The sequence below is a fragment of the Accipiter gentilis genome, chromosome 10, assembly GCF_929443795.1.
Source record: "Accipiter gentilis chromosome 10, bAccGen1.1, whole genome shotgun sequence".
NCBI classification, from domain to species: Eukaryota; Metazoa; Chordata; class Aves; order Accipitriformes; family Accipitridae; genus Astur; species Astur gentilis.
Window position 1 is genome coordinate 12,800,273 of NC_064889.1, and position 24,613 is coordinate 12,824,885.

Genomic DNA, 24,613 nt, shown 5'->3' on the forward strand with positions numbered 1-24,613 from the left:
TTGGCATGTTACATCTGCTCTGGCCCTGACTTAGGCTGCTTGTGTACGTTCTAGGCGCTGCTCAGGCTGAGCCTGAGGAGAGGCCGGTACCTGAAGGCAAGAAGCCTGGGCTATTTCCTCCAGATGGCTTGTGAGGGAGTTTTCCGAGCCTGGTGGCTGAACTGCACTACTAAACACATTGAGTCCCGTCACTTGTTAGCTCAAGTGCTTGAGAACTTTGTGGAAAACCAGAAATTTCATTTGCTGCTGATGCATGCTTGTGTTGCCTATGTGTGATGCAACAGGACTGTGGATTTCCAGTTTTCTTTTAAACCTTTAAACTATCTATCTACCTACCTCTTGCCTTCACAAAATCTGGTCATCAAAGAGCACTAAGGTTGCAGAAGTTGAAGGTGACAAAACTTAGGTTACATGAATTCCCTCCTCTTACTGCTTAATTTCAGTTTACATTGGATGGTAGAATAAATAAATCAAAAGGAAACAACAAGGGCAGTAATCACACATTTTTAATCCACAAATATGGTAATACATCATATAGTTAAGGTGACCTGAACATTGCCCATATTTTAGCAATGTTATTACATACCAAGCTACAAGTACAAAAGTAAACAATGAATATACAGGATATGCAAGTATGAGAAATACTTGAAAACACTCTCTTTCCTTAAGGCTACTCAGATTTATAAATAAAGCAACAGATGTTCAGCTGGTGTGTCTAAAATACCAGAATCTGAATATTGATACTTGCAACACACAAAAAGAAAGTCACAGATACAGAATATCCCTCTCCTTTGGACACCTGGAATGTTGAATAATCTCTCTTTTTCTGGCTTTAAAAAAAAGAACTTAAATTTGTTTGCCACAAGTGAAACAAACACTTAAAATCTGACATGTGCACTGGGACAGGAGTATTTGATACAATAAATACTGTTCAAAAGCATTAATTGACAAGTACGTGCTTGGAAAAAATGCAGCTGATGGTGCATGTAAGTATGGCTCTGCGAATGGATGAAAATACCAACCCGAATGTTGGTATTTATTACTGTGCGGTGTTGCAAAGGAATTGTCCACTTTCATTGCTACTAAATATACTTTTTATGGTTAAAGGAAATACCTGGGGAAAATTTACATTGTTAACGAACTGCTCTGCTAATGTCTTGTGCTGCCATTTTTACTGTGCTCCAAAATGAGTTCACTGGGAACAGATAGAAGTCCATCTAGCACAACCCAAGCGTATACCTCATCTGGGTATGTGTATTCTCAACTGTATAAAGGTGTGATAGTCAAAATTGTTGTTGCAAGAGATAAAATACAGTTATTCTGCGGTGAAGAAAGGCAGAATAATAAAATTTTGAGCAGTTTTTTCTACCCCCTTGTATTTAAGAGTTTAAATGAGAAACGTTAAGTTTTCTTATCCTGAAGTAATGAGTGATCAGCACTGGACGTTTTCCTTAGAGAGGAATGGCTTTCAAATATGTATTTTCTTGCTTTGTCAATTTTCAAGTATGTGCATCTCTGTATTATAATATACGGGATATGGAAGGTGTTACCACCAGATAATGGGGTTGTCTGCTATCTGTGTCAACTAAAAGGAGGTGGCGGATGATACTGAAGTGTCGGTAGGTAGAGGTGAGTCTGGAGGATAAGATGTAGAGGGCAGGGAGAGGAGAGATTTCCAAACATACTTCTTTTCCTTAGGGTCAGTCAGCGCCTGCCCAGCTGCAAGATTCTGCAGGTGGCACGCTGGTGTATCTGCTCTGTTCCTGTTCCCCTTAATGCTAACAAAACTGTACAGAAACCAGTATTTCTTTGCAAAATATTTTCAGTTTGAAGACATCAGTATATTTTGTTTAGAAAAAGAAAGAAAAAAGTCACTGAAAACATTCCGAACAAAAAATCATTGATGAAGCTCACCAGAGTCACTAAGACTGTTCTTTTAAGACCACTGTGGATATACTACACTTGGATGGCACTGCAAGCATAGTGGATGGGGTACCTTTTTTTATCACACCTCTGTTTTACTGTAGGAACAAGTTAACATCATGGACATGTTAAACCGAGAGGTTTATCTAGGCTGAATATTTTGAGGTTGGGGGATGTAAGCGTCACCTTGTTGCTCCATTGGTGTCTTAGTCATGCTTCTCTTCACAACTGCAATTTCACAATCTTCTCAAAGAGTATTTTGTTCTGTCAGGCAAAACAGTAAGAGCACAAACAGCAGCACAACCTTCAGCCTCAACTTGTCTGATTTTACTGAATACACAAACCCTGAGAGTGGGGAACCTAATGTACTACTTTATCTAGTTTTCTGGTTACCTTTGAGCTTGAAGCGCTAAGCTGCTTTTCAAAATTAAAACAAAACCTTCTCTCTGTTATTAGCACGTATAAAACTAAACTCTAATGAAAATATTGCTTCATAGAGCAGTTCTTTAAATTTTCTCCTACTTCTACGCTGTATTATTTCTTATTCCCCTGTTAGACATAAATACCATGTAAAATCAGAGATGCCTTCTCATATTGATTCCTGATCCGTTTGAAAGGAGTGAGCTTAATCCATTACAGCCCCACTTGCTGTCTAAGCTGTTTCAGTTAGCGTGGAAATGATAAAAACATACACACCAAGGGCCTGGGGGTAAATTCCATGCGTTGCTCTTTTGCCTTCACCTGTCTATTTTTACATAGCCATGCGTTTGAATTTACTTTCTTTTCACGTGTTCAGCCTTGAACACAAAGCTAGTAAGATCATGGTGTATAGCACTCTGTTCCCCAACAATATATATCAGCAGCCTTGTTCACTCTGCTCCTTGGAGAACACTGAATTATCTGAACAAAACATTAAAATTGATAGCTTTCCAATTTAAGTTTTCTACTTCCTCATGAGCCTGGTGAGCGCTTTCTGGCCCCCCGTTGGAGACTGTAGCAAGAGACTGGTGGGAAGGAAGCTTGCTTGCTCACCATGGCTCATGAAGGGTTCTAGAGAGAAGTTTTTGGTTGGCTTCTTATTTTTGAGCGTGGTTTCAAAGGACCTTCTCGTCAAGAAGTTTGTTGATGCCATCGCAGATCTTTTTGAGGTATGGCCGACAATCCCCATCGAGACTGTAAAGGGCGGTTAGAAATTCCACATCTGCAAAGTGATTGAAGACATGGTTGATGCGCCCATGGGATCTCGGTGTCAGGTGTCGATCTACTAGTTCGTGCACAAGGTCTTTACATTCATTCAGAAGTTCTGCAAGAACATTTCTGTCAAAAGTGTATTCTACCTCGTAGAAACTGACAATCGTCATGGCAGTTTGGTTCAGCTTCTTCCTGAACTTGTCTACGATTTCCAGCTCTTCTTGGTTGAACTGATTGTTTCGATAGAGGATCCCGATTTTTATTGCCACTTTAATCAGGTCTTTCATAATTTTATGGGCTTCCTTTTTGTTTCTTGTGTGTTCCTTTGTTACTTTGTACAGCTCATCGAAGATTTCACTGCTTGTGTCGTCGATTAGCATGTTAGCCATGGTTTTGGTTGCCATTTTACTCAGGATCTTTTTCTGGGCTTGCAGTGCAAGATTCTTAGAACTGAAGCAGTCGGGACCTGTTTTGGAATAGCAGAGAAGAGGGAAAATGTTAATTTTCTTTGGTGAATAATTTTCACAGTCAGTTAAGAGAAGTAGTACCTGTGTGCTTAACTGAGACATTACGTGTATCACTGCTCATTGCATATAGTCATGACTGCAGTAGCAGGAACACTTCCAGCACTGTACTTCCAGGTATCGTTGGGGTCTCAGACATTCATTTTTCAGGTCTTACTGTCACTGAGGTTTTTTTGCTTACAAACTAAGAACAAAATATTCTATGCTCGTTCTTTAGTAGTATTTTAATTTTGAAGGTCAATATTAAAGCTTTCTTGGCAGAGAGATCCGTTGAGATACTGTAGTCGAAATAATACATAAGCTATCAGAGACAAGCAAAATGAGATACGGACAAATAAATGCATGAACCTGAAAGAGTTACGCTTTTGGTCATTAGGAGGCACTGTTGTTCCACCGTTAGACGAAGCAGCATCTCGGATAAGGGCTAATAAAGCAGATTCAGAAGTGTGGATGTATTTGCTTTAATCTCTGCTAATGATATCTGTCCCATTTGTTAGCAATTTGCAAAATCATAGAATGTGATTTTTGTAAAACGTTGGTGCTTCAGTGCTTGTGGTTCCTGCCGGATGAAAATACCTGAGCTATTTCCTCTACATTTATCAAGGAACTATCTCAGATTTTTTTTTTTCTTTTACCCATCTGTGCAAGTTTCAGTCAGCATAACACCTGAGCATGTGGCTACTCCTGCTGGACTTTATCCAGTGAGCTTCTATCATTATTGGTAGAGATTAATTTGACCTTCTTCTGTTTTTCCCATTAATGGTGGGTTTTAACTGACCCTATATGGACAAAGTAAAGGAAACGGAAAGATTTCATATGAAGTAATCATGCAGTTTAATACTAGGGTAGTGAAGTCTCTGTTGCATCAAAGGGCATTTTATCCCTGTAGCCAAACGGTGACGAGTGTGCGTATACTTGGGCTTACAGCCAGCGAGGTGAGTGCTGGGCGCCGGCAGAGTGGCCTCTTCGGTACGGGATGCCTTCCTCGCCTTCCCTTCACATCTGCTCTCGACATTTGCTCACGCAACGGAGATAGATGCCTGTCTTCCCCTGCCAGCTGGGGACCTCGCTCTGCTCACGGGGAGACCAGAGCCTTGGCTGGTGCAAGGGCGATGGAGGTAACCGTGTCCTTCGCCAGCGGCTGGGAAATCAAACCACTAGGAGATTAAAAATAACAGTAAAACCCAAAGCTTCCAGTGCCGAGTTGATTTTGAAGCCCGAGTGGGTCTTAGGCTGGTTGGGTGAGCTCCGGAGGCCCTTTCTTTGGCACGAGACGCCGTCGCCCCGCTGCGCGGCCGTCATCTGTCCGTGCCGTGGGTTCACCGCAGCCTCTCCTTCCTCCTCACGCTCCCTACGTCCTCGTCTGAGGAAAAAGGGGTGCTGGGGGCCAGGGCTCGCTTTGAGTAAGCAACGCTCTGAATTTAAACAGTCTTCTGTTGAAATCCTGTTTTTCAAGTTCGCTAGACTATTAAAGTTGTCATCCTTCTTTGTGTGCTACAGCTGTACTACTGAGCAATACGAAAGAGTAACATTTAATTTCAACTGAATCACCACCTGGAAAAAATAATTCAAAGTGCTTAAAAGAATTGCTTGTCATTTGGAGAGAAAACCGTGGGGCTGAGCTGCTGACTGGGGGAAATAGAAAAACTGTGATTTAATCTAGAAATGATAAAACCAGGATGAAAGCATTCTTTCACTTAGTGGTACATGGGTATATAAATAGTATCCGTGATGAATAGTTCTGTGCATTTGACACAGTACAATGGAAGATTAATATTACTGTCTCTTTCTGTAGTAAGTGTTTGCTATTAATGGAGTGGATGTAGTTCTTCAGTATCTGTTTTGATCAAAACCTGAAAATAATGGTGGATTTCTAGAATACTAATTTTACTAGTGTTCATGGCACTTTAGCCTCCGTGTCATTTTCACCGGGTGAGAACCAAGCTGGCTCCCGCTGTGCTCAGCTCCACTGCAGGGAGAGCTTTGCAGAGCCATTGCAATTCTGCAGCTCGAAGCAAAGCCGGCAGTTGCCGGCAGTAGCCACAGAAAGAGGTGGCTAGCAAAGTACCGCGTGCCCCACTGCACGTCCCGGGCCTTTGGTACGCCAGTGCGTCTGTGGGACAGCCAGAACCAGCACAACCATCAGCACACAAGCATGCACATGCCCTTCCATCTATGTGATTTCTGGGAGACAAAATTTGATGCTAAATTAGCACGTAAAAGCTTCCAATAAGCTTCTCAGAAGTGAGGTTTGTCTGGCACAAAAAAAAACCCCAGCCCAACAACGTGGTTCAAGGGCATGTTCCTGTATTCAAAGTCCTGGCTCTCATCCACAAAACTGAACAGAGTGTGATCTTCAAAGATGGATTTCTTCCCCTGTGACGTTCTTGGGTTTGGTACCTCAAATGACAGTAACGCAGCTCCTAGCAAAAGGTACAAGCTACGCAAAGGGCAGCGCAGCCAGAGAGCATCAGGCTGAGTTTAACTGAACGTTAAGGCTGGAGTGTTTTTCCATGGCAAGTTCCAAGTGTGGGATCTGCTATGTAACAGCATAAGACTGAGTTCCTTCTCATCTTTCTAAGAGTAAAACAAAATGAAGAAATGTGCTATTACATGGGAGCTACTCAACTTTTCTCTAGAAGCTGTATTCCCTGTTCCTCTATAGTTTCCTTTACCAGGCCCTAACGCTACATCCTCCCCCTCCTCTTGTACCTCTTGCTCTCCTCTGCTCGAACCAGGACCCCGGTTTCACGCCTCCTATCCCTGCCGTGGCCCCCTTCGCCACGTCGGGCTCCTGCCTCTCCACCCTGTCTCACCACGGCATCTCTAATCTAGCACCTAAGCCATGCCAGCCGTGAGTGCTCAGAGCCCTCAAAAACCAGGCAGATCCAACTACTCTGTGCACCCTCCCTCCACGATTCGTGCTGCTCTGTGTATTGTAAAATCTGTAATAGCTGGTAATTAGCTTCACCACCGCGACTGCCGTGCGCTCTCTCCCGGTCCACTGTACCAAGCAGACAAGGCTGCGGTGGGGAAGGGTAGTGCTTGATGGGGACACAGCACAAACTTGTGCATACGGTGGTGCTCTGTGCTAAATACAGAAGCTGCAGCGTGCTGCCGTGGTTCCTCCACCGCGTTGGGAAACCGCCGGGAAGCTCAGGGAGGAGGACGCCTGGTGCACCCCAGCTGCACTAGCAAGCTGCCAACCTGGCCGCCGGGCTCGGGCCTCTGCGGAGCCCCAGCCGTGGTCTCCAGCTGCCCAAGCGCCCGCTGGTGGGGTCAGACAACGCACGGAGGAGGCGGACCGCAGTCATCAACCCGTTTGTGCAGCCCAGACGATGGCGTGGGGTCTGTTTGCAAGGGGCTATGCTCAGCTTTGCTTAAATTCAGGGCATGCAGTTTTACAGCATGGAAGGAGTGAGAGAGACTGCTTGGATTGATTATTTGGATCCCTGGCTCCAAAAGTCACGTAGTGCTCAGACACGAAGGTGATGCCTTGCCTTTCAAAGATCACAAGTTGTTAGCCACATGATTAAATTCAGGCTTTCATGGGAACTGCAGGTCTACTCTGGCAGTCTTTTCTCACTGCAGCACATTGCTCGTTACACAGAATACCTCGTCGCCTCCCACATACAGCAATTCTATTTTCTGCTTTCTTTCATACAGCAAAACAAATCAGCAGCAACATTATAGATGCTATTAGCTTTCAGGAACATTACGCCAAAGCTAAAAATGAAAAAGCAACCTCCGAGCGTGCCGCTTTGCTGGGTAATGATTAGCTTCCATTATAGAAAGTCTGACATCTTAGTTTTTACTGAAGTTAAGGACCAGCTCTGCCTTCAGATCTGCTCTCCCCCTCCCTGCCTTCTGGAGACTTGCGTATGGAAAAAGCCCCTTGCGATGGGATTGATCCCACAGCCATCTTCCATCCCTCAAAAAACGCGACTCCTCAGCCCTGCGTTTCCACAGCTGTGGTACCCGAGGGGGGAGCGGCGCGGGCGCGCGCCCAGCTGCAGGCAGGGCGAAGGGGAGAGGCTCCCAGTTCCCCGGGCAGTCCTGCGGGCAGGATGCGACACCACTCCCCACCAGCGACAGCCCAGCTTCTGGCACGCAGTGCTGAACATGACAAAGATGTCTCGCATCCACTAGACTTAATAACAGGATTGCTTAATAACAGAGTTGCTTAATAATAGAAGCGTGGAAAAAGTTTGGCAACTCTAGAGAGCGGATGTAAGAGTTTTATATCTTGAGAGGTTTTGAGACTAAAATGTTCGAGCATCTGTAATATTCTCGAAATATTTTGATTCCAGATGGCTGTACCAAGTACAAAATGGTTAGAACTAAATGCTCAGCAATACTATTTTCATGTAAATATCCATTCAGCCACTCTGTACAAAACCCACGGCAGAACCAGTGAACCAGAACGTGCTCCCGCTATGCCCAGGAGAGAGCATGGTGGACGTTTTCTGAAAGCAATTACGCAGACGTGGAAACAACCCCCCCGAGCACGTGAATCCATTTCCCTGCCGGTTAGCCACTTCTTAGTCTAAAGCCTTAACAAAGTTTTGCAGCCAAGATATTTTCTCCCCTGGCAAACAGCTGAAAGACATGTTGAAGTGAGCTATGGAGGGAGTGCTACCTCACAGGTGAAAACGGAGAGAGTAGGAGTTAATCTGAAGAGTTTCTGTGGAGTTCATCCAGTGGATTTTTAATTGTAGCAGGCTTTCTTGGAGAGAAGGGGTAAAAAGGAATGTCTTTGGTTTTGTCACGCCTGTGGGGTTACACCTGACGCCGGGAGCTGTTACTGTAGCGTCTGCTGCAGCTTGTACTAGGAAATCTATTACCTCAACCATTGACTTCACCTGGTCTCAAGTGAGTCACACGTGGAGCTGTGTGCCTTATCTCCCACTTACACTGCGAGTACAATCCCACCTCCCGGCAGTTGGTGGTGGGCTGTGTTTTCAAGCCACCGTGAAGCGGTGTACGTGTGGGGTGGGCTCCTGCCGCCTGGCAGGAATGGGAGGTGATGGGAATCGGAAAAGGTCCCCGCATCCGTGCTCCGGCTGCACCGTAAGTGAGCAAAGGGCTCAATCTTAACTGAACAAGAGGGAAATACACAGGAAAGGAAAGATGATGAAGAAGCTGAAATATTTTTAATACTCCTGAATCCTCAATTTTCCAATGCAGTGCAGCCTCTGCAGCAAAAGGCAGGCTTCAAGGAGTCAGCAAGGCTGCTGGAAATGTGGGCATCCCTCCAGCTGCGAGCAGTTGCTCAGGCTCGTGGGAGATGGGCTAAGCCAAGGGGCAGGCACCCTCTCGCAGTCTGCTACGGTACGAGGTAGCTGGGTTGTGAAAACTGTTGTAGGAATGTGCTGTTGTAATGATTTGTGTGACCCAGTTTGGAGGCACCTGTGTATTTTAACCTGCCCCTGAGCCTGGAGAGTCTGGGAATGCCAATGAGAAGGCATGAGGCAAGCTGTATCATAAAGCACTTGCAGTTGAGCAGTGAGTTGAGCAGTGGATATATGAACGGTTAATCCAGCATTGCTGCTGGTGTTGATAATTTACTGGACTGGCAGCTTGTTTCATTATAGCCTGGAGTTACCTGTAATGTCTCTTTTTCTTGACATAAAGAGTTAAGAAAGCAAAAATAACTTTTGAGGAAAATAAAAGCAGGGAGTTTTATTAAGCTGTTATGTAAAGCTATAAGGACAAGAAAAAGCTAGTGCAGATTTGGAAAGGAGAATGTAGAAAAACAAAAAATAAAAAAAAATTTAGTTGCTTAATTTGCAGCATTCAGGGAAAATGTTTAGAGGTAATGAGCCTGCAAACTCGTGTGTTTTATTTATCCTTTAAGTATCGCTTACATGCTATAAGATCGATTAGGAAAGTGAACTGCAGAACTCAGGATTTCAAAATAGCTCTAAAAGCAGACAGGAAAAAAAGTGCACTAAAAGCACTTCTCCCATAGTGTTTCAGTGCTGAGCAGCCAGGGAGCTAGCTCTAAGTGTGTGTATTACTCTTGGACAGCTACAGGATCACTGCAGAAGAAACATTCAGTGTTTCCAATAACTTTAAGCCAAGAAATCCAATAGAACAGATGGAATATATCAGCTTTCAGGGAGGGCCAATTTAAACATGTGTAAGCACCAGGGGCCCAGCGCTCAAACTTTTAACACTTCTAAATTGTTACTATGAACATAAAAGGGTTGCTCATTTCCGTAGTGGAACAGGAGATTACAGACTGATAATTATATGATCCTGGGAGAATGTACTCATATGCAAACGTCTGAAGGCACAACTTGGACATGCTGGAAATGGCAGCAACAGCCCTTTACAGAGGGAACATGACTGAATGGAAAAAAAAAAAAAAAAAAAAAAAGACCATTTTTCCTTTTGGTGCTTTATACAAGCAGCAATCATATTGCAAAAAAGTACTGTCTGGGAATCTAGCAACTGGAGATTCCTAATGATAGTCTTATTTCAGCAGCTGGCTTGTATTTGGCATTTACTTTACTAAGAATGTGTTGTGTTACTACATACTGGAGTGTGCCTTTCGATACCCGGCAGAGGTGGTGGTAGGCAGGGGACCCCCTTCTGTAAAGAGAAGAGGAGCAATGCAGAATGAGTGGTTAAACTGTTGTCCTCATCTCGGTAATGCCTCCAGAGAGGATGTCCAGGGGGAGAGGAGCTCAGCTGCAGTTTCCATCAGCTCTCTTGGAGTTGCCAAGAAAGGGGCTGGCTAAGCTTTTCTCCCGCTACCTCCGGTAGCTGGCCGGGAATTGCACTACACCACTGTATTCTTCTCCCGTGTCTAAAAGCAGTAGCTGGGAAGTGGTGTCTGGATAACAGGACTGTCCTGTGGCTGAAACTGGCCCACGGTGTGGAAACCTTCACAAGAGCTCCCTTGATTATACGGCACAGCTGACACGATGCTGTGATTTTGTACGGCTGCTATTTGACATTACAAATGAGACATTACTCTCAGTCATGTCCTGAAAACTCGCATCCAGCTTGTGAGAGAGGAAACCCCTCCCTGACAAAAAGGCTCAGTGAGGATCATCTCCGTGCGTTGTGTCCCTGTGCCACAAACCAAACAGTGGTACCAGGCAGCAACAGCTTTGCTAACAACCCGGCCCTGGGGTCTAGCTTGCCAAGTAGGAGCTTGGCACACGCAAGCAGCGAAGTCACCTCTGAAAGTGGCTACTAAAGCTCTTAATTTTTTTTTTTAATCTGGTAACACAGATCAGAGCCAAAATCTAAACCAGGCTGCAGCACAGGGAATGGTATCTTTGAAGACTGGCTTTCAAGCGTTCAGTTTAAACTTTGCACCTCCCATGTCGTAGCATGCAGGGAAGCTCTGCCAAGGCAGCAAACGCTTCTGGTTAACTTTTGGCAACTGGTGGCGAGTGTAAACAATGCAGAGCTTGCTTACGCGGCACCCTGAGGTACACACACGGAGTACGAACAAGGCTTTGCTCTTACCTGAAAGTGCTCAGGTGTTACAGAAATGAGTAAGTCTGTCTGCCAGGAGAGATAGTAAACTACTGTGGTGTTTGGGGTTTTTTAAACTTCACTGTACAACTAAAAGAGGTTTTGATAAACTGACCATTGTATTTTATAAACAGGTTTAAAGTCTTTCAATATTAGCTCATTTTGTTGATAGTAAGTGCAAAATACGTTGAAAGGACAACATCCCTACTCCAGAAAATGCTGTTTTAACTCCGCCTGACACCACAAGACAAAATGCTTGCACACTGACAGCAAAGGGAGGTATTTGCAATAGATTGAGTCATAATAGACCAAGGCATTGCTTGGGCTGATCTTTAGGGAATGGGAATGCAGGAGGATTGGTTGCTACCTGTTGCAATGACCTATTGATCCTGTTCCTGTATTTTGAGACAGGTATTTATGATTTTATTAGTGGGGTTTTCTTTAACCTCTAGCTTTGGTCGAAAAAAGTCTTAGAGTGGAGAGGCATGCTGACATATCCAAAATACTACAGCAGGATCTTGGGTAAGCACAGATAGATAGCTCACAAAACCCAGCAGGTAACGCTTTGGTGGCAATAGGGGACATCATGAATTAGTTAGGATTTTTTGGCCTTCAAACTGCTAGTGATTTTTTTTTTTTTTTATTATTATTATATGCTATATAGCAAATCCTGGACAGTAACTGTTGAAGAGTTTAACTTTAGTCTCTGAAATGTTTTGTGTTTAGTTTCCTTTGTCTTCTCCACAACTACCATAGTTCTTACATCTTCCTTTTAAAGACACTGCATATGAAAATAAGGTATCATGGTGACTATGTAGCAAAAATATCTAATTAGCCAAATAATTATTATCTCTATAGGAAAATTATGCTTCTCTTAATGTCTGGCTATGCAATTTTCACAACAGGAAGGTAATGAGTTCTTTGATATGTGCTAAGGAACTGTTTATTGCTTAGATGGGACAGAGTCTCTGGGGGAGCATCAGGCATATAATGAATGATAAACCAATTATCTTGTTAAGGAAAAAAGCCTCGTAGGCTTCTTTAAAAGGATTTAACCATCACATTCTTCCACACGAAAGTAATAATTATATAGAAAAGAAAGGATTTTCTTGCCGAAGTATTATTTGCCACTGAGACTCTTAAGCCATGAGAAACCTCTGAGGATCTTGCAGCTATCTTGTTTTTATCCAGATGCAATTATTGTAGCAACTTCTCTTCGTAGATGACCTGTAGAACTTGCTTGCAGTGTTACTTTATGATCGGTTTCCAAACTGGTAGATTCTGTTCTAAGCAAAAACTCGGAAGAGGAAAAAAAATATTCCAAGCACTGAATCATAGAAAATCCAGTCTGTGTTATCGAAGCATGAGGGATATAGCCATGCATCCTGGATGTCAGCAGCTAGAATCGCCTCACTTGAAGCTGCTGAAGCTTTCTGTTTTCAGTACACACAGTCTTTCTTGCTCCGGGAATGTAGTAACAGCTCAGTCTCTTCCCTTGCCTCTTCGAAACAAATCCCCCCTCCCCAGACCACACGGAGAGAGAAAATGGAGCCAGGACAGAGAGTGTACAACTATATGGCAGGTGCTTTCCATATAAAAAAATGGTATCTTTGATATCTGTGCTCTAGTATTGACTCGCAGCCACCCAGAAGCAAACCTCCTGGTTCAACCTCTGGCTGTGTTTTCCTGGCATAGATGAGGGATTTGGTGCCTGGAAAAGAAAAAGCAGCTATGCCCTTTTTCTGATGTTTGAATGTTTGAACACTGTGACACTCGCAACAGATCTTGGGGGATTGGAGTCTGATTTCATGAATGACTTGGATTCTTGGTCAGGATGCATAAGCGTTTCTGTGTATTCCTTCATGCCTTCCTCTGGTCGGGTGAGGGGAGGGGGAGGACTATGGAGGCATTTGTGCTTTTGTGGGCTTGGTGCTTGGCAATTACCCCAGTCATTGCTCCTGGTTAACAGGAGGTGCAGATTTCCTTGTGCTTCTGTAGCTCAAATGCTTTCTGTTTCTTCCACAGAAGTCTCTTAAGCATGCAGAAGCCAGTCTTTCCCAATAGGAACATAATAATATGCTGTTAGTAAAGCAAGGCCTGGCAGTATCAGCCCTAAAACATTAAACAAGGCCTCTGCGCAATATGTGTGCTTTAAACGGATAAAGTGCAGCTAAGAAACAGGCTGTTGGGGGGTACTGGTTCGCTGATTTCTTCCCCCCCTGCCCCCATTTCTCTACTCCTCAGGAAGAAAATTCTGAGGGTTTATTTTTGTGCCTTGAAGTTGCTTGTTGTTGCAGTACACTGCCCTTTCTCCAGAGATATAATGTCCTTGCCTTTTACATAGAGTAATGCTATTTTTGACTCTAATATATTAAGAATGGCATGAAAAATAACTACGTCTGCGCTCTAGGGATGTACAAAATTCCATGAGAAAGCAAGCAATCAGGACCCCAAGGATAGCTGGTCCAAAGATGCTGTGAAGCTCCAAGATGGCATTTCTCTGTAGCTTAACGTGAAGCTGCAAGCAAAGGGGCGAAAATGTATTTCTGCTAAACCAGGTCAAGGTGAAAAAACTTCCAAAACAGGCTGCAGCTGCAGAAGGCGTCAAGCCGCTGCTGACCAAGTGGGCTCCCCAGCTGCGCCAGGCTGAGCTCTGCCACATCCAGAGGCAGAGGATGGGGCTCAGCAGCTCCAGCACCGCATCCCTGCAGAATTACACCAGCAACTCTGCAGAGCATACGGTTCTTTTCACCATCCCCCAGCATGCACTTCAGGTTCACCCCAAACAGCCCACCTTGTCCCACAGAAGGGGAATGACTGGAAGCAAAATTGCAATTCACTCTTGTTGTGTGGTTTTTGTCTTGTTTTTTAAAAACATCCCCCCTCCCCACCCCCCCCCCACCCCCCCCACCCCCCCCGCTGCCAATACTACTTAGCCTTCTTTGCTTGAAATTCTTTGAGTACCCTGACAAGAGTGCAAGTGCAGGATGGGTAGGGGTAACACCAAACAGCGTGTGTGTGCAAATGAGAAGAGGCCAAGGGAAGTGGGGGGTGGAGGGGAAAAGCAGGCTGGTTAAGCTCGGAATTGATTTCAGTTAATGGCATCTGCTCATCTGGCAAATGAGGGAGATTTTTTTTTTTTTTTATGAACACAGTGTGCTATTGTTCTACTACCTTGGTATTTGGTTGTTTGACCACTAGGTTTTGAATTAAGAAGGTGATGGATAGAAGGAGAGTAAAATAATTGCAGAGATCAGGTGCATCTGGAAAAACATACTGTGGGTCCCTAAACAGACCACCAGAGGAGCTGTTAATCTTCACGATTAACTCCAGCCGTGCTTCCAAGCTCTTTTTAAACCAGAGAAGAAAGTCAAACGAGGGGAAGATGAAGAGGACAGTAGTGGCAAGAAGTGTCTGACAGCAAGTAACTTTCAAAGTCAGGAGCAGACACTCTAGAGTGATCACAATATATTTAAAAGTGTTAAGAAAAGAAAATTTAATTAACCTTATGCGTAGACTATTTATTGTCTCATTTTTATTCTTTGCTTATGTGCTTTGGGGGAGTCAATTGATTAAAAGAAAGACATATTTTGAAGATGCTGGTTAATGCTTACAAATCAGCTACTAGTCACAGGGCTGTAGAAGATGAGGGCTTACAGGTTATAACACCTTTGGACCTGCTGTTTGGCAGCCAACAAATAGGCACAGCTATGTCTAGAATACAGCTGGAACAGTAGGACCATGACCTGACTGTCACTAAAGAAAACAAAAGATGCCAAACCTGCTGCAACATGAGGGCTCGATAGGGGCATAAGGGAGTTTAAAGTGTGCCTTATCCTGTGACTGATTAGTGTTCTTAAACAAACAAACAATCCCCCCCAAAACAACAAAAGAAAAACCAAAAAACCCCCCTCACTAAAAAAACCAACCAAATTCTTGATAGAACAGACTCTGCAGATGTGCAAGTCGATTACTAAAGAGATGTTCTTCTGAACTCTCACCCTGAGTCATGCCTAGTTATAATATTTTGTACGTCCCAGCATCAGTACTTACAAGGTACGTGGGTGCTACCTATGTCTGTGTATTTGTAGCGGTTTTCATTCCCTCCGTCGATGCAAAGGCCTAGATTTGTAAAGGCACCTGATGGATCACTAAGTGCAGTCCAAAATTTTAATTCCTAGTCTAAGAATATTTGGGAGGGAAAAAAGGACTACAAAAAAATCTGGAAGAGTTACTGTAACTTGTGAAGTCCTGGGGTAAAGAAGATGCTCCCGATTAATTCACCACTCGCCGTCCTAGTGACCTTCCTTCTGCCTACTGGCTGCAGAGCATCCCTTGCTCTCTTCGCCCCGTGTCCTTCTGCCCCCGCACGTAGCCATGCGCTGCGTTCTGCTCCGTGCCCCGCTGCAGGGTGGGGAGACTAGCAGCTTTTCTGACCCAGCTTTTAAACTATTACATTTCACTTACCATAATAGGTCACAGGATACAGGTCCGTGCTCTGCCCGCACAAACGTGGCAGTGAGAATTTCATTGCCATTTGAAGCAGACAGTTTTGTTTTGCCCAGCTCCAATTAGCTGATGCTTTGTGCGGCAGCTTTACAACACCGCAGCAGTACCAGATGGAAATGTTGCTTGTGCAAGTCCATAAAAGACCTGAGGGCATCCTCCCTTTCTGAGTAAGAGCTGCTGATAATATCAGTGTCTGAATGGTGCCTGCTCTGGCTTCTGTTAACTCATTTGAAGTAATTTTTTTTTTCCCCCACTAAAAGTTTAAAGATTTCTTTAGAGACTTCTAATGGACAATCCCACTATGGCCTTGCTGAAAAAAACCCCTGTTTGCTGTTTGATTATAACCATCAGAATTTCCATTGTAGGATCCATCTTCAATGAGTTCAATGGTATACTTATAAATGAACAAATGATGTTACAAGTTTAAAATAATAATATTTTTTTTCTATCTTAAATGTCACCTGCTTATCCTAGCTGACAATCGAATGAGTAAATTCCTTTTCCTTGTAGTTTAGGGTTTTCTTCCCTTCTTCAACAGAGAACAGATTAAGCACGTGCTATACTGAAATAGCTGCCCATGCACAAACACTGGTGCTTTGCATGCCTTTACAAGAAAAATCTAAACTGATCCAGGGTGAAATCAATGTCTTGTTTTCAGTCTGAATGTGCTAGAAAATTATTTCTTAACAACAGCAAAGCTGAAATTGAAAAGGCAAAAAAGATGACTACTTAGAGTCTGCTTACACCTGTTTACTGTTGTTCCCGAAAGAGGACAACAAAACTAGAAGAGTCTCCGTTTACTTCTTGTTTTAAACAATGCTTTACTGTTTGCCTGGTTATTTAAAAAAAAAAAAAAAAAAAGAAGAAGAAGAAGATTTTTACAGTTGCAGAATATTAGGCTGTGTGGAATCCTTGACTTTTTTTTTTTTTTTTTGCCTCTGCTTCTCCCCTCCTGCCTCTAGAGAAGGATTAGCTGCCGGGGAGATGGCCAACCCAGATTCTAAGTGGAAAACTCTTGACCAAAGGAAAAATTAATGCTGGTCAATGCAGCTGGGATTCATCATGCTCTCTATCTCTTAGAAGTTTTTGTGCATCTGATTGGGGATTTATTGGTAGGAAGAAAGCAGATGTTGCCTCATGCCTCAGATGTGATCTATAACCCTGCTTTCCTTTAAGATGAAGCCTGATTTGGACTTTAATATATCCTTTGGGTGATCTGCTCTGCAATGCTCATCTGCAGTGTCAGGTCAGGCATCCGATCAAGACAGTCAAGCATCTGATCAAGATGCACAGAATACTAAGAAAGGAATATGTGATGGCTTCCACCCCTGTGAAAAAAATCCTGAGGTTATACTGGAAAAAAGGGAGGAGAAACGAGACTACAAATGATGGTTTCCTTGTTATGGGTTTAAACTAAAGTGCTAAGCATGGTGTCGATACTTTCACAGCGATATAACTGACTGAAGTAGCATAAATAATATCTTACAGTCAAAGCTCCTGTAGAGGATAAATGCTAATGAAGGTAATCTGGTTTTGTACTTTTATGTTGTTCATTGTGAGTATACATATTGCAAAACATATCATGCCAGGAGGAATATCCTGATAACAGGGATGCTTTCTCTGTCATCAGGGAGTCTCTAATAACAGTTTAACAGCAGTAGCTGTAACCACCCATGGTGTAGAAGTTCACTCAAAGTGCAACTCTTTATTTCAGGAAAGCAGAGATGGAAAAGATGGTGGAAAAGTACTGAAATGGCCACGACAGTTCTTAGGAGGTCTGTATCATTATTCTGAGGCATGTGAGTAACAGCAGTGTGTTGTGGGTTTTTTTAAAAATAATACATATATGTATGTATGTATCCTCATTATATGATATTGTAGCTATATGGAGTCAGGATTGAATTTGCAGAGGAAAAATCAAAAAACCCACTGCCTTTATGTTACCTAAAGAAAACCCTGAAAGGATAAGCCTCAACGATAAATACAGATAAGCACAATGTGCCATCTCCCATGAGGTTTCAATTCTGTGAAATCTCTGAGTACATGTGTAATGAGTTTATCTGTGCTGATACCTACACATGTCCTGAAAGCATCCGGCTGAATATCCAGGACAATGCAGAAAAGCCATCTCTGAACACAGCAGTAGCAACAGTCTGTAGAGAGAGACTCCACATGAACTGAGTCAGGCCCACCCTGATATTAAGAGAAAGAAATGTAGCACAGCCCACATGCTGTTATCATCTCGCTGTTTCAGATGCCAACAAAACTGCTGCCTTTATATCTGGTTAATGGTAATAGAGTAATAGACAGTTCCACAGTTCTGCTAAAAAAATTGTGCTTAGGAACAAAAATTCATTCCACCAAAACAACTGCTGCTTCTGAAGGTAATTTGGTCGATTTTGCAGTTTCTTCATCTTAAGCATGAATTTTTAGAGTGTCTGTGGTACATGCAGAAGAAACAGAACCGCCAGCATGCTACTTTTCCTTCCAGAGCCGTTCTAAGCATAGGCAGCTTCTCAAGGCTGATCAAGAAAGTTTCCAAAGGTGAGTTTAGGCCCATCTTATCTCTCCTGGATTGGACGTGGTATTCAAGGAGTGAACACCCTGTGGTGCTTCCTCAGATAGTCTAGCAGTTGCCTGAGGGGAAACACTGTTTAGTTTCCTCTTACTGCTTTTTAAATCTTTCTTTCCTACAGAGCTAATCTTGCATTTCTTAGCCCTGCTCTAAGGGTCTCCTGGGTTCGGTGCTTGTTCTGCCTGAAGAAGCATGGCAAAACCTACTTCTTGCTCAGCTCTCACCAGTCCTGTAGGAACAAACTGGATTCTGCCCAATCTCGTGTTTCCCATTCAACTTTTTCTACAATGAAGAAAAACGTTAATTCCTTTCTTGAAGAGGGACTTGAACAGTTCTGGTCTGTACTGCTGCTGTGTATGGGCAATCCACCCAAGGGGACTTTGTCAGGTAGGGATGGGCCAGACCACCTGGACCCCAATTCTGATGACTGGTCCAATTCCCTTTAGCAGGAAGGTCTGACAATCCCTATCATATGCTTGTCTAGAGAAATAAGACTACTATGTTCATGCGGGTTTTTTTTAGGGTTCAACTTTTCCTGAAACAACATCTATCTGTCGTTCCTACTCTGTGCTCCTGCAGCTGCCATAGCACAGCCCAGGGACTTTCACATCTAATTACATAAACGATGAGCAGAAAGCAATCGCTGCTGCAGAGACCCTTCCATCAAATGATCAAACCTTTGTATGCTTTTAAATGGAGACTGGAGCCTTAAAAAGGAATGACTGTATACTTGTCGTTCATTACTATTATTTCATATACCAAAATAATTTCAAGAGTTTCCTACGGGTTTGCACCACAAAGCCTAGAGAAGGATAATCCAGTGTTTGTGTTCGGAACATAGGTATTGCTATATCGCTCATAGGGAATAAACTGTTTGCAGGAACATTTAAATAAATTCTATCATCAGGTTGAATGATACTCTAAAATAAATCATTTAACTTTTACTAACAGACATTATTAGTTTAAGGAAACCTCCCGGGATGATTTAAGTCAAAAGAGAGAAAGTTTGCAGTCCTCCCTGTAGAGACATAGCACATTACCTACTCGACATGAAAGGTCTGGAAGAGGAGCCCTTTTGTTTATTCTTATTTTACTTTAATTAATGCTAATTTGAGCTGCTAGTGTTATGTTATTAAGCCCCACGCTACAATATATTTGAAGTGTCCCTTGGCAAATAACTGAGCAGAAATGTAACTCAGCTGACCTCACCTTAGTGGGGTTGTTTTTGCTGCCAAACTCAAGAGCTGGCATGCCTTTTTTTTTTTCTTTTTTCCTTTTCCCCACCCAAGTCTATTTGAATGGGGATTTTTTTCAGCAATCTGTTCTCTTCCTCTGGGCCTGACGGTGTTGCTGAGGACCCCTTGGCACAGCGCTAACTACTCAGGCCTCCCTTTGCCTTTGGGGTGAACTTCCTCACCTGCATTTCTGCAGCTTCTGGCAGCATTGGGCCCTCCCTAGCTCCAGGTCTCAAGATTTGTTGTAGGAGCGATGCTACCGGCATCTCCCCATCAGTCAGCTGTCTGTCTGTCCTTTCGCTAAGCCTAAAGCCTGAAGAGGATTTACCACTCGCTGCTTTTCAATACTCTCTCCCCAAATATTAGATACACTCACGCTTCCAGAGAAAACACATGCAGAAGCTTTACCCTTCCAGCATGCTTAGCAACCATTCCCCCACTGCAAAATATGCTTATGATAAAATGGCATTTTCTTCCAGCAAATGGGCACCCCAGTGAGCCTCTCGGACTAGCTTCCCACTACATGAACTCTCATTAAGTGCAGCCCAGTGGTGCTAGTGTAATGTTGCATCAGCGGACACTTATTTGACTTTAATACACGCAGAAATCTATTGTGGAAAGCTTTTATCAAAGAAATAAAACTCTAAATGCCAGAACTTTGTCTCTTACACAGTGATTGAGTGCCTAGAAATCCAAGCAGTGCGTTAGAACTTGCAAGATTTCTGACAAATGGGAACAGTGGGTTAAAAACCCAAGTCAGCTGTCACTGCCAACGTTGTGGTCCCATGTTCATGCTCATGGTTGGCTGATGTATTTTCTTCCTGCAATTTACACAAAGGATACATCCTAAGACAGTAACTGAAGAGAGATTTATATCCAGTGACTTTTGCTTAAGTGAGAATATTAGTGCTATAAACACAAGCCTATAAATGTGATGACACGCCACAAGAATTATTCAGGACAGCACCGATTTTCTTAAACTAGGTAGTTGTAATAATTATACTGCTTTGTAAAGTGGTCAAATGGAAGCTGGTAAATTTCATTAACATTGTGATGGGTATGGTCTGTAAAATTCTAGAGGTGCTTGACAATTCTACAGCTATCTGCTTTATTCTAGAATAAAAACCAGATGAACACCATAAAAGCAATGTAGCGTATTTCAATATTTTAAAAGTGTACACTTGAATGTCTTAATTTGGATATGCCTGTAATGGCTTCTTTTAGTGTCATTTGATTACGTTCTTATTTTACACATAAAAGTTCTTTATTTTAAAAAGCAAACATTATCTAATACCTATGTATTGATAGAAGAATCAATGAAACTATAGGCATTTGGAGGCAGCTCTCCTTTGTTTTCTTTCAAAAGAGAAATTTACAAAAATTGAAATAAGTGGCCAAGATGTTGTGGTAAGAAAAAGTTATCTAGACATCTGCTCAGATAAACTGCAGAAAACAAATTATTTAAAGAAAATACTTGCCCTTTTTTTCTTTATAAAGGTAAAGAAAATGCTACCTTGTGGAGGAGCATTTGCTGTATGAGGATCTGCCTCTGAAATACCTGTAGGTCCTAAGGTTGCATATGAACAAGGAGATTTAGGACATGATTCTACCTCCTTTTGCATAGATGAGAATTCTTTTGCTGTATTCAGTGTTTCATGAAAGAAAGTCTTTACTGATATCAGTGATAATGGCCTAAACTGGTAAAATCATGATGTCATGTGTGAAGACAGGGAGGTTATTTTTTCAAAGATGCTTCCCCACTTTCCATGACATAGTTAGCTTTGACTCCAACCGTTTCCCATCCAAGAGTGACTTAATTCCCAGCAGGTTCTCTTTACCTAATTCTTTTAAAGGGACCTTACTATTTAAAGGGGACGTACTCCAATCAACTGTACTTTTTTGAGATTCCCTGCATCATGTTTCTCAGACTGTATCATCTCTGTACAGGTTATCTGGTGTTATTGTTCTAATTTCCCACAGCTACCAGCGGATAACCATGCATGGCATGGTGGCTACTGCCTGAATTAATGTCCTGAATTCAAAAGGTATTCATTCTTTCTCATCTCCAGACTGGGGACTGGATCAGTAAATGCAGAGAAGGACTATTTTCTGATTTCTTTTAGTTATGTTTATTTTTCACTATGACAACTTCTCAAACAGAAAACAAGCTGAAATCTTAGAGTGTCTGTTCTTGCCTCATTCCTCTTTTTTTTTTTTTCTTTTCCATAAAATAATTATGCATTTAATCTGGAATATGGGAATATAAATTACTTGTGTCGATGGCTAGATTTAGGAGTGACTTTTAATGGCATTATCTTTGCTTTAGCTTCAGAAACGAAGAGGCAAAGGTCACCAAAGCAGTAAATGAAACAACAGCTTCAGAGATAGAGATGGAGAAATGTGTGCAGTGAATAACTAAAAACCCCCAAAGTTTTGAAATATTATAGGCTACTTCTACCAAGCTCTCATGGTTTATAAGATCTCTGGAACTCTTAGTTCTATGTTATTTCTTGGCTGTCATTCTTATCACATATGCTAGTTAATGTGTTTTGGTTAAATACGGGCAACTATAGTCACACTCTGTTCTTCAAGTCCTGCTTGTGTAATCTTTTCCCCTTTCTTTGCTATACAAGAAAAAAGGACTTTCGTCTTCAAATAAAAACCCGTGCCAAAGCCACTTTAGACCTCTGACAATGTCTAGTATGGTCTAAGTGACAAGGGTATATTTCTATAAAACGTCGATTTTATTTATTTTCCCAGCTGTTTGCAGGGATTCATTTGACCTGGAAAATCTACCACACATCTCTACTTGGGTGAGGAAAGATTAGATGGAGAGTGCTGAAAAACACAGAGTGCATTAGCTTGCTCTTTGCTGTTTAATAGACATTTTGCATTGCATTAATAGCAGCACCTCCTCTTTTGTTCATCCCCTTTGCAAAACATACCTGGTTTATTTCCTTCCGCCTCAAAGGTGCAAGCTAAATGGACTCTTCCCTCCTCCCTCCCTTCTACAAAGCAATGTTCTTTCAGATATCTTGGTTTACAGTAATCTTTCAGGAGACACGCAAACACTCCGTTGCTCTCCTCCCTGCTTCAGGCCAGGTTTCTCTGTGCGGCTCCGTACGGTAGCAGCAGTGGTGCACAGGTGGAAACTGTTCATCAAACACGGGACTACAATTAATGACACTGCAGCTTCAGCTCCTCTTGCCGTAGGAAGGAGTTGTGCTATCGCTCTAGGGGCCGAGGAAAGTTAGCGTGGCCAAGGACTGCTTTGGGTACTACTTGTTCAGCAGGTAAGTACAGGGCAGTATGAGGTTTCTCAATGAGGTGTCTTTCATAAAAGAAGGTACCTTTCATAAGGACCTCCTTCCGTCCCTCAAGCACTGCTTTCTTGGCTTCCTCAGGTCAGATACAATGGCTGCACCAACTCTAACAAATGGGCCATTCTCTGCGCTTTTGTACCTTCGGAGCACTGACACAGCAGAGGAGCCATTTCCTTTGCTGGGAAGTAATCCGTACAGGAACGTTAGCATGGGAAACAGACTCATAGATGCAACCCTTGGGATAAGATGGAAGTAAAGCACCAAATTCAGAAGGGTCGTTGCTTCCCTTTCACAACTACATTTTTCCTTCTGACGCGGTATAGAGTGTGGTATTTTCCAGCAGAAGTGTTTTGTAATCATAGCAATTCCCAAAGCGTCAGTTAGTTTTAATTGCTGCCTTTTGCTGTATTGTTGGACTTGCAGCTTCAGATGGCCACTGTTGGCTCAATGTTTCAGACTTAATGTTTACTTGGGGAGGGGAAAATGCTTAGCTAAATTTTATGGTAACAGACATGTTTATGTGGAGCCTTTAAATGATTCAGTGGAAAACGTTTCCTCTGATTCCTTGCAGAATTTGCAACATTACGTTGCAGCACAGTTCATGAATGAGTTCCAGAGAGTAAAGCTGTTTGGTCTGCTTTCCCTAATTGAGATGTACAGAAATGACCTGAATGATCTAAGTGGTAAGTGTAGCAAAGTAACGCTTTTGAAGTCCTAACTAACTGCGAGAGGTTAGCAAGACCAGCAAAGCCACCTCCATGTAAAAATATAAAATCCTTATCCTTTGAACAGTTACAATAATGAGCCTATTCTACTCGGTTAGTCCTGACTAACCCACTGAAGTGGGAAGAAAATGAATGAAAAACCGTTTCTTTCTCCATTGCCAGAGAACAGCTCTCAAAACGGCGCTTTTCAGCGGTACCCTGATTAGAATGGCTGGCGGCTCAGGGGACTCCCAGTTGCCAGCCTTGGCACCTTGCTGATTTTCAGCACTATTTGTTACTTTTTTTAAACCCAAAGCAAGTTGAAACTAATCAAAACACGCTTCTTTTAACAGCCAGGGATTTCACAGCCAAGCCCTGCTGAAACTTATTCATGTAAATAGCTTTGTCATTTTATATGGTATGTTGTGAGTAAAATGAACAGACCTTAGTGTGAAATTAAATTTTAAAAAATCTTGATCCCCGCCCCTCTCCATCTTTCCAAATACATCCTAAATTTTTGCCCATGCTAAGGTAATCCTGTTCATGCAATCTAATGTTTAATAGCCATCCTGAATAATATTCCAAAGATGAGTCAGGGTTTTGCTGAAATTTGCATTGAAGTCATAGAAAAACATAACCCCTGAATCAAAAAGAATTTGTGGTCTTTCCTGTATCTCCTGTCCCAAGGTACAGATCCAGCCTCTGAAACTCTTTGCTCTTCTTTAAAATAAGAAGCTAAATCCTCTGGTGTACACTGATAAGCCGGTACAGTTCTATACTAAGCGAGGGAGCACTCCCCTCATCAGATTTATTTTTAATAGGTTGACTGAGGAACAATAATAATTCTGGACCTAAAGAGACTTAAGACTCAGCAAATATTATGGCTGTATCTACTGATGCAATTGAGAACAGGGAAATTCGTAAATTATGGGCTAACCCTAGCATTAATATAAGCTAGAAATGTTACTATTTAGCTGTTTTGATGGAAAAAGTTGACTGGTTGAAATATTGTTGGAAATACGTGTATTTTTTATAAAATTCCATATGATTTCCTGTCAGTCTCCCAGGTAGTCAGACAGCCCTTTCTTCCTGTGTCTGCCATTTGCATTAGCTTTGCTGCATAGATTTTGGCTGA

The 24,613-nt window shown here is 42.6% G+C and overlaps 2 protein-coding genes across 2 annotated transcripts in view; one reads left to right on the plus strand and one right to left on the minus strand.

Moving 5' to 3' along the window:
- The window catches only part of AP4E1 (adaptor related protein complex 4 subunit epsilon 1), a 320,304-nt gene that overhangs the window by 26,856 nt on the left and 268,835 nt on the right, over positions 1-24,613 (plus strand). The window lies entirely within an intron of this gene.
- TNFAIP8L3 (TNF alpha induced protein 8 like 3) overlaps positions 565-24,613 on the minus strand; it is a 48,488-nt gene continuing 24,439 nt past the window's right edge. Inside the window, exon 2 of the mRNA XM_049812883.1 lies at positions 565-3,580. Coding sequence (XP_049668840.1) covers positions 3,018-3,580 — 563 coding nt within the window. The 3' untranslated portion in view covers positions 565-3,017. The remainder of the gene's footprint in view (positions 3,581-24,613) is intronic.